General features: G+C 36.5%; 1 protein-coding gene across 1 annotated transcript in view; it reads right to left on the reverse strand.

Moving 5' to 3' along the window:
• Positions 1–6,432: 6,432 nt before the first annotated feature.
• Positions 6,433–16,038, reverse strand: part of St8sia4 (ST8 alpha-N-acetyl-neuraminide alpha-2,8-sialyltransferase 4) — an 86,487-nt gene continuing 76,881 nt past the window's right edge. Inside the window, exon 5 of the mRNA XM_031368528.1 lies at positions 6,433–10,719. Within this exon, the coding sequence (XP_031224388.1) occupies positions 10,437–10,719 (283 nt within the window). The 3' untranslated portion in view covers positions 6,433–10,436. The remainder of the gene's footprint in view (positions 10,720–16,038) is intronic.

Below are 16,038 nucleotides of genomic sequence, written 5' to 3' on the forward strand. Positions count from 1 at the left end.
CTTTATGTGTACTTTATCTCACATCCTGTCATAGCTGGCCTGATTCCTCACATCATATTCGAAATAATATTTGTCAACTAAACAATCTCTTATAAAATCCTTTCCTGCTATGTATTAAATGAAGCCTAAAAAATATGAGTTTTTTGACATTCGTTACTATATATTTATCTGGATAGATAATTTGATTTTACTCTGGGTGTTCTTTAATTTACTAAGCTTTACAAACACTCAGAACTGATAAGAATATTAAATGCATACATATAGAAAACAGGAAAAAAGATTCAAGTAGTCTTCTAGAAACATATTTCAGAAACATATATTGGGAATCCTACATTGGAGAAAGTAGATGTGGTTGCCAAAGGCAAAATTAACATTAGCCTGCTCCTATTCTATAGTCTGAGAGTGGATTTTCAGGTTATGGGTCTTTAGTCAATTAATACTTTAAAAATCACAGTAAAACGACTAGAAAATTAGTAAAATTTGTTCCTTAGAACCCAGACATTTCCTTTCACGGTAATATTCCTTCAAGTTGATAACACATATACTAAAATGATCAAATTGAAACTTGTATAATGGATAATTTCAGAAATATTAATTTATTTTGATTGTAAGTCCTCATTTTAGATTGGACTTTGATTCTTCTTCTTATTTTTAACTATTTTATTATTTATTTTATTTATTTACAGTTTAAATATTGCTTCCAGTCCCCCCTCTCAGAGTTTTTCATCCCATTACCCCTCCCCATTGCCTCTGAGAGGGTGCTCCCCCCCACCCCACCCCTGACATTCCCCTTCCCTAGGGTATCAAGTCTCTACAGGATTGGACTGCATCCTCTCCTATAGAGGCCAGACAAGGCAGTCCTCTGCTACACAGATCAGCCCTGAATGCTGTGTACACTCTTAGTCTCTGGTAGCTTCCAAAGTTCTAGGTTAGTGGACACTATTGGGCATCCTATGGGGTTGTTACCTCCTTCAATTCTTCCTCTATCTCTTTCTGAGGTCCCTGACCTCAGTCCAACGGTTGGATGCAAGTTTCTGCACCTATCTCAGTCAGCTGCTGGTAGAACATCTCAGAGGACAGCCAAGCTAGGTTCCTGTCTGTAAGCACAACATAGTATCAGTAATAGTGTCAGGGTTTCGGTGCCTGCTCATGGGATGGGTCCCCAATTAGGCTGCTCTCTAGATGGCCTTTGCTTCAGTTTCTGCTCTATTTTTTTTTCCCTGCATTACTTTTAGACAGGAACAATTCTGGGTCAAAAATCTTGAAGGTGGAATGGTAAGCCCAGCCCCCCACTGGGAGCCTTCTTTATCTACTGAAAAGAAGTTGGTCTCTTCAGGTTCCCCCTCCCTACTGTTGGGCGTTTAGGCTAAGGTCACCCCCATTGAGTCCTGGGAGCCACTCACATCCCAGGTCTCTGGGACTTTCTAGAGGCTCCCCTCATCCCCTCATCCCCTCATCCAGAAGGTCCATATTATATTCACTCTTCTGGCCCTCTGAGCTTACCCCAATCTCCCCTCCACCCCCATAACTGATCCTGCCTCCTTTTTACTCTCCCTCCCCTCTCACACTCAAGTCCCTCCCTCTCCTTGACTTTTATTTTATTTAAAGATAAAATTCAAATATGAATTCAGAAAAGTAATGTGAGGATGAAATCTATAATTTTTATAAAGAAGGATTTGATGAAATTCTAGTCCTCTAGACTAATAGCTCTTTCTTTTTTTTAACTCTACCATTTATAATAATGGAAGAACAATGAAGGGAGAAACTGCTTCTTCTCCTCTGTGCTTACACAGTAGTTTTTGTTTCTGTTCTGTCTTTAAGATCTTGATTTCTGTCCTCAGTATCTCAAACCTCAGAGGACAGGTCCTGTTATATTAATCTTAGATCACTTCTGAAGGTTCTTTGTTTCATGTCCTGTCAAATCAACTATAGACGATCAGCATTTTATGTTCCTTGTTATTATAACAACTAAAACATAGCCTCACATATAAAACTATTACTACATTATTATTGATGTAATCAACAGTTAATGAATGCTTGACTTAAAAGAGAAGTAGTCACTGGTCAGAAGATATATCTAATGCTTAAAAGACTGTCTCATGGATTTATTATCATATACATGCTGAATAAATATAATCATTTTATAGATGAAGTATTTTTTTACATTTTTATATGGAATCAAGATTCCATATCAAGATTTTATATATATATATATATATATATATATATATATATATATACTGTATATACTGAAATATATACACCGAAATATATATACTGAAAACTAGTTGATGAACTGTGAAGAAATATATGTAAACATAATATGTAGAACAAATTTAAATTTATGCCAGGAAAAATACCTAGCTTTTTTATAGTCTAGAAAAAAAACAAAAATTAGAGTTATGCATGTTGAGACTATGATTGAAAAACAACTTGATTTATACTACTAATGTAGATATTTTTCTTTCTATTCTTCTTTCTTTCTGGGATTTATATTTTTGAAAAGATATATAAATGAGTTCTTAAAGTTAACATAAAGGTTTATTAAAACAACATAGCAATAGAAAAAAATGACCTCAACCTACAGGGAGGGGCACTCTTTACTCATATTTCTACATACCCGTGCCTGATGAAATCCGGTGAATTAACCTCCATCAATTCTGTTACTGTTCTAGATGTGAGAGTCAAGTACCATTTGGATGCAAAGGCCTGTGGCCAAGCATGAAGCATTAACTAACACAGAAGCCAGAGCTGAGCAGTTCTGATGGTAGTGACCTTTCCTGGAGAGCATCTGCTTCCAGCTGAGTGTGTTTACATCCCAGCAACAGTGGCAGATGTGCTTAGACTCAACCCATCTGTGTGGTGTTGGGAGCCTGCGGCTGAGAAAGCTGGGCTGGGCAGAAGGTGGAGAGTAAAAATACTGCAAGATTCTAAGTTGCAGAACATGCAAATTAGCACCTAATCCTTCCTGCAACACTATGTTTTGTAGTATATAAGGGAGCATGAGGAATAGTTGGCCAATATATTGTGTAATGGTGGGATGGACTCCTCATAAATGGCCTTAAGTCAGAATCAATTTTTTTCTCTTATTAAAAGTAGTTTTCTTTTCCTCATGCAATGTATCCTGGTTGTAGTTACCCTCTCTACTCCTGCTCCCAAGTTCCTCCCCCAAACAGCTCTTCTCCAGATACTTAAGTCTATCTCTCAGGAAATGTCTCGTTGTGGGTCTCTACATCTGTTCTCATCTGCTGCCAGAGGAAGCCTCCCTGGTGATGACTGGTTAAGATGCTGATATAGAAGAATATCATTAGGGGTCATTTTATTGTTACACTTTGATTTTTTTTTTTTAGATCAGTAAAGTTTAATTTCACCCTACATCTCTGGGCTCTTTAGTCTTTGGTTCTTGGTTTCACAAGCAGTGTCAGGCTGGGATTGTGTCTCATGGAGTATGCGGTAAGTCAAATTAGACATTGGTTGGATACCCCAACAAGTTCTGTGCCATCATTGAACTAATACATTTTGCAGGCAAACCAGATTGCAGGTCAAAGATTTTGTAGCTGGGTTGGTGCCTATATTTCAGGAACCAGGGAGAATGCAAGATCAGGGTAGATTTTTTTTTTTTTTTTTTTTTTTTTTTTTTTTTTTGCGGGGTGGATGTGTTTGTTTCCAGCTTCCATGTTTAGCCTATGAATAGTTAAAACAGAGATGGAAACTCTCTAGGCTTATCCCAAAGCACGTATTCCCACAGCTTGGGTCTGGCTCTTATCTCATCACTTCAACTGGGGAAATAAAAACAAAATTTACAAGAGAGTCTGTCTCAAAGGAGGGACATAGTACATGAGAAATCACACCAGAAGTTGTCCTTTGATCCCCACATATTTACTCACACTAGTACATTTACACTCTCTTAAGGCCTGGGAAACTGGCGCCTGTCTAACCAGGCATTTTGAGCTGTTACTAATGCTACAAGTGAAGTTTCTTCATACTGTTACTTGGAAACTTTCTCATGCCCTAGTTGATTGCATATTCTGTTATGTTCTGTGCTTTTGTGTACACTGACACCCCATCACCTAGTAGCTGCAATCCAATAGTTGCTTGCCTAGGAGTGAGACTCCTGTGCCTACTTCCCCTCTGAATACTGAACATTGATCTTGCTTGAATTTGCACAGGTCTTAGGTTTGTTGTAAACTCTACTGAGAGTTAATATGAGCAGCTGCCATGTAGTGTGCAAAAGAAGCTCTTTTCTTGTAGTTATACATCGCTTTGGGTTTTGAGAATCATTCTTTCTCCCTTCATGCAATGGTCCCTGAGCCTTCTGATGAAGGGCTGTGATAGTTTTCCCATTTAGGGCTGAACACTCCACATCTTTTTTTTTTTCTGAGCACATTGACCAGCTGTGGGTTTCTGTATTGATCACCATCTCCTGCAGAAAGTTCTCTAGCCACATTTCAAACGGACATCACTGTTAGTGATGAAGAAGAAGCCCTGAGAGAGGATAAGTACCAAGATTCAGGAGAGAGTGGATCCCAGGGTCAGTGAGTTCAAGTACCCAGTCTTTTACTTTTGAGTCATGTTTCCTTGAAGACAGCTCATAATCTTTTTAATAGTGTGTGTCAAATTTAAATGGAAGCAATACCTAGGTCTTATACTTTTATTCAAATTAAGTAAGTTAATATGTATACAGTATTATATGTTATATATGTATGTATACATTATAGGTTATGTGTTATACACTATAACATATAATAAATTAATACTATTATAATACATCATATTATATATAATAATCAGAAAAATATTTGATCTAAAGTGTTGACAGTTTAAGCACCATTAATACAAGACAGGCGAAACACAAGCTAGCTTAATGAATCTTGAGATACTACAAGCATCCATTCAGCCTGTTTTTACTATAAATATAGTCCCTTGTATATTAGTTTATTTTCTGCTTAATTTCACTGTTCCTCAGAGTCTGTTACATATTATAATGTTTAAATTTTTCCTGTGTGCCCATTACAACTGTGTGAGGACATGCCATTTAGTTCCTTGCAAAGCACATTTAACTGTATACTGAAAAGAATGATGGCAGGTTCTAGTCACAATTTAGACATTCAAATATATTTTAAATTAAAACCCACACTAAGGTGTGCTTTAATTCAAAAGTAGGGATTTTTTTAGCATGAAGTTTATAGAACGGATTCAAAGTCACCAATGCTTACACAAACTTCTGTGCGCTGTTGCACATTAGAACATTAGACCTGAGATTCAGCATGTGAACTGACTATTCCAACAGAATGAGATAGAATGAACGTTATTTATGGATGCTGAAAAGTAAATGTAGGTGTGAAAGCTTAAAGAATAGATTAAAAAGGGCATATAGACTTATCAACCATCTCTAATTGTCCTGTGACAGTGTCTAGTAGCATTTGACTCATAATTGTACAATGTTGAAAGGTACCTCATAAAATTACTTTTAAAGTGTTTTCCTGAATAGAGACGTTATGACTGAAAACATAGATTTGTAAGTTATTGAAAGGCCTGGAAAATGATTTAAGTAAATAGTCCTTCTAAATCGCCTTCTGGAAGGCAAACATCAGATGGCAGCAATGCTCCAGATGAAGTCACATGGCAACGGGCAGTCCTACTGTGTGTGAAAAGTGAGCAGTGCTCCAGATGAAGTCACATGGTAACGGGCAGCCCTGGGAAATACTGTGTATGAAAAGTCAGTGAGGCTCTAGATGAAGTCATATGGTAACGGGCAGCCCTACTGTGTGTGAAAAGTCAGCGATGCTCTAGATGATGTCACATGGTAATGGGTAGCCCTACTGTGTGTGAAAAGTCAGCGATGCTCTAGATGATGTCACATGGTAACGGGCAGCCCTACTGTGTGTGAAAAGTCGACAGTACTCCAGATGAAGTCACATGTTAACAGGCAGCCCTACTGTGTGTGAAAAGTCAACAGTACTCCAGATGAAGTCACATGCTAACAGGCAGCCCTACTGTGTGTAAAAAGTCAGCAATGCTCTAGATGAAGTCACATGTTAACGGCAGCCCTGGGAAACACTGTGTGTGAAAAGTCATCGATGCTCTAGCCCTGAAGGGCAAATGACTCAGCTATAGTACTTAGTGGAAGTATGAATTAGAAACAAATTGCAGTAACGTATGTATGTGGTGAGTGTCCCAGACTGCAAAACACACAGAGAATATTCCACCCCCAACTCTTGAGTGCTTCCTGATATTCATGTTGGTATTGAAACTACTCATATATCCATGAATGCATTTAAAATAAATGTTTAAATTAATTGTCAATCAGCGAGGCTGGAATTGGAAAAGACTCAAGCAGTAATAAGACCTTCATAAATGCAGTCAGTCACCCAGTATTGACATATATGCTGTGAAAGTGAAGGCGTAGATATAGAAGATAAGAGAAAAAAATTGAAAAACAAGTCATTTATTTTACAATTGTACAAATGAAAAAGGAGGCATAGCCCATTGCTATGCACAACCAACAGAAAACATTGTTGAATAGAATGAACCTACAAAGTAAGTGTCATTCTTCCTTCCCCTCCATGGATGGCATGAGAAAGACTCAGTAGCAATTATCCTACGCAGCAAAGCCATCTGTAAACTCTTTTGTCCTTCTTCTTGTATATACATTAAAAACACTTGTGCTTTCACCTATACATACACACACAAAAAAACCCCCAGTATTTCTTAAAAGGCGCTACATAAAAGAGAAACACACAACCTGGACCCACAATCAGAAAACTGCAATTTAAATACATTGCCAGCTTGAAGATACTGTTTTCTTTACTTTTGTTTTGAAAGATTTGAAGCTATGAGTTGCTTCCTATTACTCTAGGAGAGAACATAGAATTCAGCTACAAAGCAGGTCTTTCTTAAAGCAGAGTAGTAAATGAAATTTCAAAAGAACTTCTGTGGTTAAAGTGGCCATGATCTCCAGGGCAGTTCACAGTGCAGACCCTGAAGATAGCGATATAACACACGTCTAGTTGTGCACACATTACAGAATCAGTGTGGACACACAGATATACATATATAACATGGTATATATGCATCACACATGTTTATTTGTACTGTATAGATATATTTATAGCACATATATAATAAAATATCTATTTCTAGATGGGTTGTATTTGGAGTTTGTTTATCAAATACAAATAATTACCCTTACTTGTTTTTATTAAAACCTTGGTATATTGACAACATTTAATGGGGAAACTCTCAAACTTGTAGAGATATCAGCTAACTATACACAACTTTTTCCAGCTCCCTTCCACAGCTATAGATAGTCCTTGTAATAATCACATGAAAACAACTCTGTGAACCAAATATCACATAATATGCATTATGACTAATTGGCACAACTATAAATAAATTACTTTGTTTATCCTTTCTTGAACAGTAACTGAGTCACTCACTTGTCTGTACACTACCCTTAGCATTTCTTAAATAAAGCATTTCTGTAAGGATATATGTGGAGATTTTCATTAACAATCGATATACAGTTCATATGATATACAACACATGAAGACATTTGAATGCCCAGCACATTCTCCCAGTGAGAAAAACTTCCACAGTTCTTTCATTGTTCCTGTGGGCTAAATCACTAGGTTTGCTCTGAAAATCTATTATGGATTCATATTTTCTTTCAACAACTTATTATTAAGTATAGTTTATGCTGAGTAGCAATAATGAGAATATTTCCATGGTCTGTTCATGTCAAAAGCACAGTAGCAATCATATTAGTTCAGTGACTGGGATATTTCACAGTCAGCTGCCTGGGCATTCCCAGGTGCATGATTAAATCATAAAAAAGGGAATAAAACAAATAAAGCTGTTAGAATATCATCTTAAGGAAAACACAGATAGTTCAAGTATATGCTTATAATTTGATTTTGTTATGATCCCTTATGCCACCATGTGTGTTAAATCCTAACTCTTTTCCCTCCTGTTAGTCTTCAGTTCTCTCCTTGCCTTCTTCCTCTAAGAAAGCCATGATAGGGGTTGAGCTGTGATGGCAAACAAAAGGGTATATGCGCAAGAATGAAATAATCTCACACAGTATTTCCTCCTTGATTCCTAAGTGTCTTTAACTGAATTCATTCTTGTGTACTGAAAGTTCCCTGAGATGAACAACAGTAGTTATCTCTCAGATCTGAAGCCCTTTTGATACGGAAGATTTCCCTAACCGGGCAAGCATTTAGGAAACACAAAGCCGAGGGTGAAGCATCAACACAAGGACATTAAAAGGCACTACCCAATGCGTGTGAGATACAGACATGGATGCAGGAAGAGTGGATGGCTGAGCTGTGCGTGCCGTGGCCAAAATGTTGTCTAAACACATTTTTTTTTTAATTCTTAAAATTTCAGTCAAAACAGTTTGCTTCTGCTTTCAAGTCCATACTTTGAATGAGTGCCAAGACAATATTTACTTGTCAGAATTTGCTGGTTAACATCCAGATTTCTAAGGGATTCATGTTAGCTGTTGGTTTGAACCCAGATATGCACAGAGTTCAAAATAAGTTTTATACATTATCCAATGTTCACATATCCAATATACTAGACTTTCAATTTAACATTTATAGAACATGTATTTAACACTGTCAAATTTCCAAATAGAAAAAGAATTTAATGATAAAGGTATATTGAGATAATAATTTATGCTAGCTATAAAATTCCCATATGCACTCCCTTTTCTTTTTGATACATGGATTCTCAGAAAATGTTATTTTTATCCTGAGATTCTGTCGATGTTTTAGAAAATACTGCAACTATTATTAAAAATTTGGTAAATGTACTACATGACTTTCCTTGTCCGTAAGATGAATACATATGTAACATGTATGTATACCTTTGCTGTGCTCTACATTCATTTTAGATTGCCTGACTTAGAAAAACAAAACATACACATTTTTTCATGCCATTTCTGCTTTCTTCTTTCTGATGGCCTCCGCCAAGAAACAGGAAGCGATGTTAAGTTGCCACAGGCAAAAGCAGAAGTGAGAATATAGTTCTGCTTTCAAAAGAAACAGAAAGCCTGGCCACCAGTCAGTTCAGTCACGTACTTAAGTCAGTAAGTCACTCTATGAGTAAGCTCATATTCCTTTAAAAGTGTAGTCATAATGGAGCTGTACTTAACTACAGAAAAATCCTCATCAACTGAATTCATTTTAAATGTACAATGCTGATGTGTTACTGTTGAACTGCTTTGAATTAATCATCAGTCATGAAAACAATGCTCAGTTAATCATCCTATATTGTAGAGAGACATTTTAAAATAATAGTAAGTGGTTCATATTGATCTCTGCACCTGAATAGCCAAGATGATTTTACGGAATGAGAAGTCCCATTTTGGCTATGCTCATCCAATATTCACTCTACATGGCTACATGTTTCTACAAAGTTATTATGAAATGTCAAAGAAATAAATTAAAAATAATATTTTGATTTTGAAAACTTTTAACTTTGTAGAGTCAAGTTTCATATTAACATCATATAAATGTGTTCATGTGAATAATATATTCTCTTTATGACAGGGGAGTGGCTTACTGTGTAGGAGGTTGATATAATCTTTGGTACCAAGAGTGAAACTCTTCTACTAATTTTACCATTTTTTCAAATATCACTCCTTTACAATAGTTTACTACTATCGAGTGCTATAGTTTGACTGGTACCCGCTACACCATTGATTTATAATCCAGAGATTTAGAATTGTGCAAAGTAAAACAAACAAACATATATAAGTTTGGTGTGATTGTTGTTTAAAAGATGTAAGGACTTTAGCAAGGACTGTTTGATGTTCATTTTTCTCATTCACATGTGTTTCCCATTTTTCAATCTCAAGTGAATTTCTAAGCACCCCAAACTCAAACCAAAATAAATGTCAAAAGACAAACAAGAATATAAGCAAAACGTAAACATGACCATTCTCAGTGTCCTGGCTGAAAGCATTTCCTCCAGTGGCTTCATGTCACGGATTTCACTGCTTGAACTGGCTTCTTCTTCATTTCTGCTGTTAGGGATGTTTTAACCTCCCCAGGGCTGAGTGGTGCTCCTGGGTTTCTCTTCCAGTGTGCTTGGCATTACAGCGGCTGCCCCACAGGGATGAACACATTTGCTTTGCTAACTGATGATGAGTGCACTGTTGGATCTTGTAAACACTACTGATAATACATTCAGACTGTATTCTTCATGGAAGTGGCACTTACTAGGACCCTTGAAGTCAGAAGATTTTATAGTTGGAGCACTTTGCAGGGTTTCCTTCAGCTGGTGGTGGATGCGCATAGACTTCCATTTCAGCTACTCAGTCAAGTGGTGGATGCTGAAACCCAGCCTTGTTTTGGATCCTGTTTCTAAATCTCCAGAAGCATCTTTTGAAAAGTCTGTGTTCAGTTTTTAATCCCTCAAAGAGTGCCTTATTGCTTCATGCACTTTCCTGTGGTCAGTTTTAGAGCTCCTCTATTGTGTAGCACATTCAATGTTTTAAATTCTAATGGCATCCTGTGAGGACTTGCGTTGGAAAAGTATCTATATTTTAAGTCATCATAGTAATGATATTTGACGGCTTTTCCATTCAGATCCTTAGGAAATGGCCAGAATCCATAAAGGTGAATTTCATCACAGAATCTGGTGGCAAGTGTATACATGAGGAGACCTGTGCTGGGTCTTTTGATAGGAACTTTGTTGGTCAGCCAGTAACTAGAAGAAACAAAAACAAAAGTAAAACAGAGAAAATTCATAGTAATATACAACAATACATTCTATAGAAATCATATCATGTAACAAACAGAACACATAAATATGAATAAACTTTTCACTGATTACTGAAAAGTAGCATTTATGTAGATGGAAAATTTTATACTTCCACATTTTCTGTTTATTTCCTTACATATTCACTACCCCATAAAAACTGCCACAGGACATAAAAGCATAGGTTAATTCTATTCTAGAATATGCAATTCCAAATAAATTAGGAATAAACATGTATGTAATATTCAGAGTAGAATATTTGCATAAGGAAATGTCACTGAAAATCACAGCATCAATGACCCAGAGTTGAATGTCAGAAGTCACATGATAGCCTTGGTGTGGTATGCAGACGGAGGTGGATTCTTGAGTCTCACCGGTCACCTTGCTTATAGTAGCAGTACTCAGCATTGACCTCCAGCCTCAAGCATACACAGAAACATTCTCAAACACACAAAAAGCGCCAAGTGAATGCTTAGCTCCAATTAGGTCAACTGACCTTCTCAACTCCAATCATAAGACTATATTTTAATGGAGAAAGTTTAAAGCACTAGGTCAACAAAAGGAATAACAAAACAAATAAAGTCCAATTTTCATAATAAATTAATTCTTTTATTCTCTTAGCCCACCTTCTCTTCTTCATACCTCCTATGTCATCTATTAATCCTCCATTCAGGTCCTTATCCCATATTCCTGTCTTTTTGTTTGTTTTATGATCCATTGATTTTTTTAACCGTGACCTTCTGTGAGACCATGGATTTCTGCTTAAGTATGTAAAATGCATTCCCATGGTAAAATGTATTTCATAATATTAACTTGTAACAACAATAAAATAATTCAAAATGCTCAGATTCATCTTACTTCCCAAATTTTGCTGGCCTGAATAGTATACAAATCCACAGATAATAATCACCTTCAGAGGAAAGGGAGTTTCTAACCCTTTTGGGCACATCATTTCCTTAAGGAAAATGAAGTCATGTGCAAACAACTAAAAGAGGAAGAGTATGAATTTCCTGACTATAAAGGTGTCTTGATCAAATACAGTATACATGACATTTTAAAAATTATTATTATTGCTTTTACTATCATCTCAAAGGTTTAGAATGTCCTGCCTTCCAAATATGAAGAGGTAGTTCCCATAGATTCTTTTAACATGTTACCTTGTATTTTATGTATGATTTTCTATTTCTCTTTTTTAAAGTTTTTATTTGATTTAAAATATGTTCTGTTTTGCTTGTATATATGTCTAGATGCTAAGCCTCTGTCGGATGTATAAGGGGTAATGGTTTTTCTCACTCACTCAACTGATGGTGTCCAGAAAGAGATAATAGAACATGTTTAAGTGTACGTGGAATGGGAGGTCAAGCCAGTTGAGGAAATATGAGATGGATAAACTAATGCTAAAGGCTCATTTAGGTAATATGAAAATCTAACATTATACAAGACTGCTAAACTACATACATAAACCATAAAAAGAGATAACAAATCATTTTATAATGAGATGACATTAATCCCAACTAGACACAACAGGCTAAGAAATAAAATGCCCAAGTGCAAGGAATGGATTATATTTTGGAGTTTCCTGGCTACTATGGTCTCTTTAACCTCTAAACACTACAGGCTGTTGCTGTTGCTCTTGATTATCCCCCCAAAGTTTATAATAAAACACTATTTCTGTTAAGGAGTTCTAGAGCAGGGAGATATCAAGCTGGCACTACCTCAGAGCTTAGCCCTGCAGGCTCGCTTTCAGAGTGTTAAACTGAAAGGTAGTCTTCATACAGTCAGAAGAGACTGCTAAGGATCATTTTATTTAGCTGTGAGCTTTGCGAACTACAATAATAACTGTCCTAGGAAGGCATGCCCAATAAGGCAATAATAACACAATTGCCATTAGATAAAAATCCATACGTGGGGTCCAGAACATGAGAAGAGACAAATGATAAACCCTAATTATTATTCTTCTTCTATATAGACATAGTATTAAAAACTATTTTATCATTTTATGATAAAATGAGACATAATTGGCCGCTGATACCACAAATTGGATTCACCTGTCTTTTGTTTGTTTGTTTGTTTGTTTGTTTTGTTTTTAATGAGGGTTTGGGTGGGTATGAAATGAGATGCAGAGGCATAGAGGAGAGTGGTTGTGTAGCCTCAAAATAAAAGGTATGACATTCTCAAGGAATCAAAATATCTTTCATCTTTAAAATCAGGACAGTCATTTGTATGTTCCTGCATATATACTTGTTAAGAGTATAAAATTTGTCAGAAGACACCCCCAACCAACCAGTTACCAAAATGACTTCAGGCATCTTTCAAAACCAATTTTCTTTCTTTTCCAATCACAAATAGTTGGATGGTACCTGCCCCTTCAAGACAATATTCACCCTAGCTGTATCAATCCAGGAAACAAAGAATCAGTCCATTATCCGTAGCAGCTCTCACTTTGGGACAAGGGATGACCATCCATGTTGTTGTTTTACATTCCCGAATTTATATTTGTTCTCAATACCTAGCCTCTCTGTCATGCTTTTTGCCATACAGGTGATCCTTTAGACTAAATCACATTGTGTAGAACTTCCTACTATGTCATGGATTTAAAGGCTATATTGTATTTTGGTGAATTTCTTGAGATTCACCTCTGGGACACTGTAGTCTTCCAGTCCATGATGCTAGCTCTCTTACTTTTACTATTTGCTCTCCTTCCCAATGAAGTTCTTCAGGACTTAAAGGATGTCTCTCCAATCCTTTAAGGCATTATTCATGTCTCCGATGTAAAAGACTGTAACTGTCTAATGATCTCCTACCTCAAAGCTCTTTACAGATAAAGCTTATCCCCAGGGGAATTATTTAGTGACAGCATCTTTCTAGAAACAAGCAACATGTTACTCTGCTCTTTCTCTATACGCTAAACAAACTAACAAACGAAATTGTAAAACTCTCTCAATTTATTGGAAAAAAATGAAACTCAGAGTTTCTCATCTAAACATCTCAGAAAACAAACAAACAAACAACAAAAAACCCTGACAAACACAGAAACCTAATCTGATCATTTATACTGTGTATGTATTTGTCATTGCTGTAGAATAGCAAACAGTGGGGTACTTCCTTTGTGTAATATTTGCTCCTGTGCTGAACATAAAATCTTATATGTTTTAGCTCAAGTATTGTGGCTAAAAAGACACATGTTTTAAATTGACCATTAGTTTAATTTTGTCATTGTGCTTTTCTATATAAATAACAACCTTATCAAGCCTTGTAAACCCTTACAATACATCTAACAATCCTGGTAATGAAACTATCTAAATAAATAGTAGCACATGTCCGTGTAATTGCAAAAACAGAATCTTAGATAAATACATTTAGAAAGTACTACTGTAGAAATCTGACGGCATGCTTGAAACCATATCTGTCAATCAAAATGACAGATTTGTTAGTTCACCAGAAAGAGATTGTGATCTAAAAGAATAAGGAGGGATATTCTTCAATTCTGAGTGCATAAGCAGCTAGAAAATATATGTCAACATTGCAAGCCACACCCGAAGTATAGTTTTTAAAATCACTGCAGGGAGGAGGTATCACATATCTTTAATCCCAGCACTTAGAAGGCAGAGGCAGGCAGGTCTACAAGGCAAGTTCCAGGACAGCCAAGGCCACACAGAGAAACCCTGTCTCAAAAACAAACGAACAGAAGAAATTTATGAAGGAAAAGTCATCCAGAGACTCTCACTCACTTAGAGATTCATCCCATCTGCACACACAAAACCCCCACACTATTGCTGATACCAAGAAGTCCTTGCTGACAGGAGCCTGGTATGGATGTTCCCTGAGAGATTCTACCAACACCTGACCAATACACATGCAGATACTCACAGCCATCCATCAGACTGAGCCCTGGAACCCCAATGGAAGAGCTAGGGGAAAGACTGAAGGAGCTGAAGGGGACTGCAACACCATAGGAAGGACAATATCAATTAACTGGATCACCCAGACCTCCCAGGGAGAAAACCACCAACCAAAAAGTATACATGGAGGGATCCATGGCTCCAGATACATATGTGTGACCTTATCTGACATCAATGGGAGAAGAGGCCTTTGGTCCTGTGGTGGCTTGTCGTTTTTTATTATGTGCCTCATATTTTATTAGAGAATTACTCTCACCATTGGATTTTAATTCATAAACCCAGATTAAAGCTACCACATGATGTTCATAACATCTCATGATGAATTCTATTGCACGAAAGGCTGTCACTTGCAGTTAAGCTCATGGCTCCAGACGAAAAATATTCTGCCTCATTTGCTCAGTCCACAAGCCATCTATTGGTATTCTGTTAAAGGTTTAAGAATATCTACTTAGTAGAGAAGAGCAAGCTACTGCTCTCTAACATGTGGTCAGTGTCTGTGGCTGAAATGTTCTTCAGCTTACTGATGTCAAGATAATACATTGATATCTATATCTATATCTATATCTATCTCTCTATCTTTAATTTGGAAGACATGGCGCAATCAGCTCTGAAAAAAATCCAATCCACTTTCAGTACATGTTTGCAATATAAGAGAGATCTAAAATACTTCTACATATGCACTGTACTATTCTTCTTGAAAACTGTTTTTCAAGATTAAATAAACATTGCACAAAAACTTCTAAAAATTAACTGTTTCTTACTTCTCAGGAAGGAAATGGATGGAGTGTGGAGGGTCTATGTTTGTAAAGGAGAACTAACCACTGCCACTTTGTTCAATAGTGTAAACCCTATCTGCATTCTAAATGCTTATCCTTATGTCACACCACAGTTAGTGTAGCTCACATCTCTCATATAAGAGACTTCTTTTACAGCCTACAGACTGTTATAGAAATCCATAAATGGAAAATACATAGAACAAGTGAACAGGGGTACCCAGCCCCAATTGTTATATCTACAATATAACATCTATATCTAAGGCAAAGTTAAAATCACAGATAGAGCATGGAAAGATTGCAAGAGCCAGAGGAACAAATTTGCTCTAAATGCATGTCTTCTATAAAGGTCAGGGGACTTACAACCACGAAATCTCAATATATGGTTATCTAATCAAGACCCAATGTTGATACAGGTTTCTATGCCAACATGGATGGGAAGAATTTCATAGGGCTCCATCCATTGATGAAGACAAATAGAAAGTTAGCAACTGTTTTGATGGGGAGGATTAGTCTTGCACTGGGATGAAACTTCTTGGTTATCTAATGCTGAGCACTAAAAAAACATATCATATATATATATATATATATAT

The sequence above is a fragment of the Mastomys coucha genome, unplaced genomic scaffold, assembly GCF_008632895.1.
Source record: "Mastomys coucha isolate ucsf_1 unplaced genomic scaffold, UCSF_Mcou_1 pScaffold14, whole genome shotgun sequence".
NCBI lineage: Eukaryota > Metazoa > Chordata > Mammalia > Rodentia > Muridae > Mastomys > Mastomys coucha.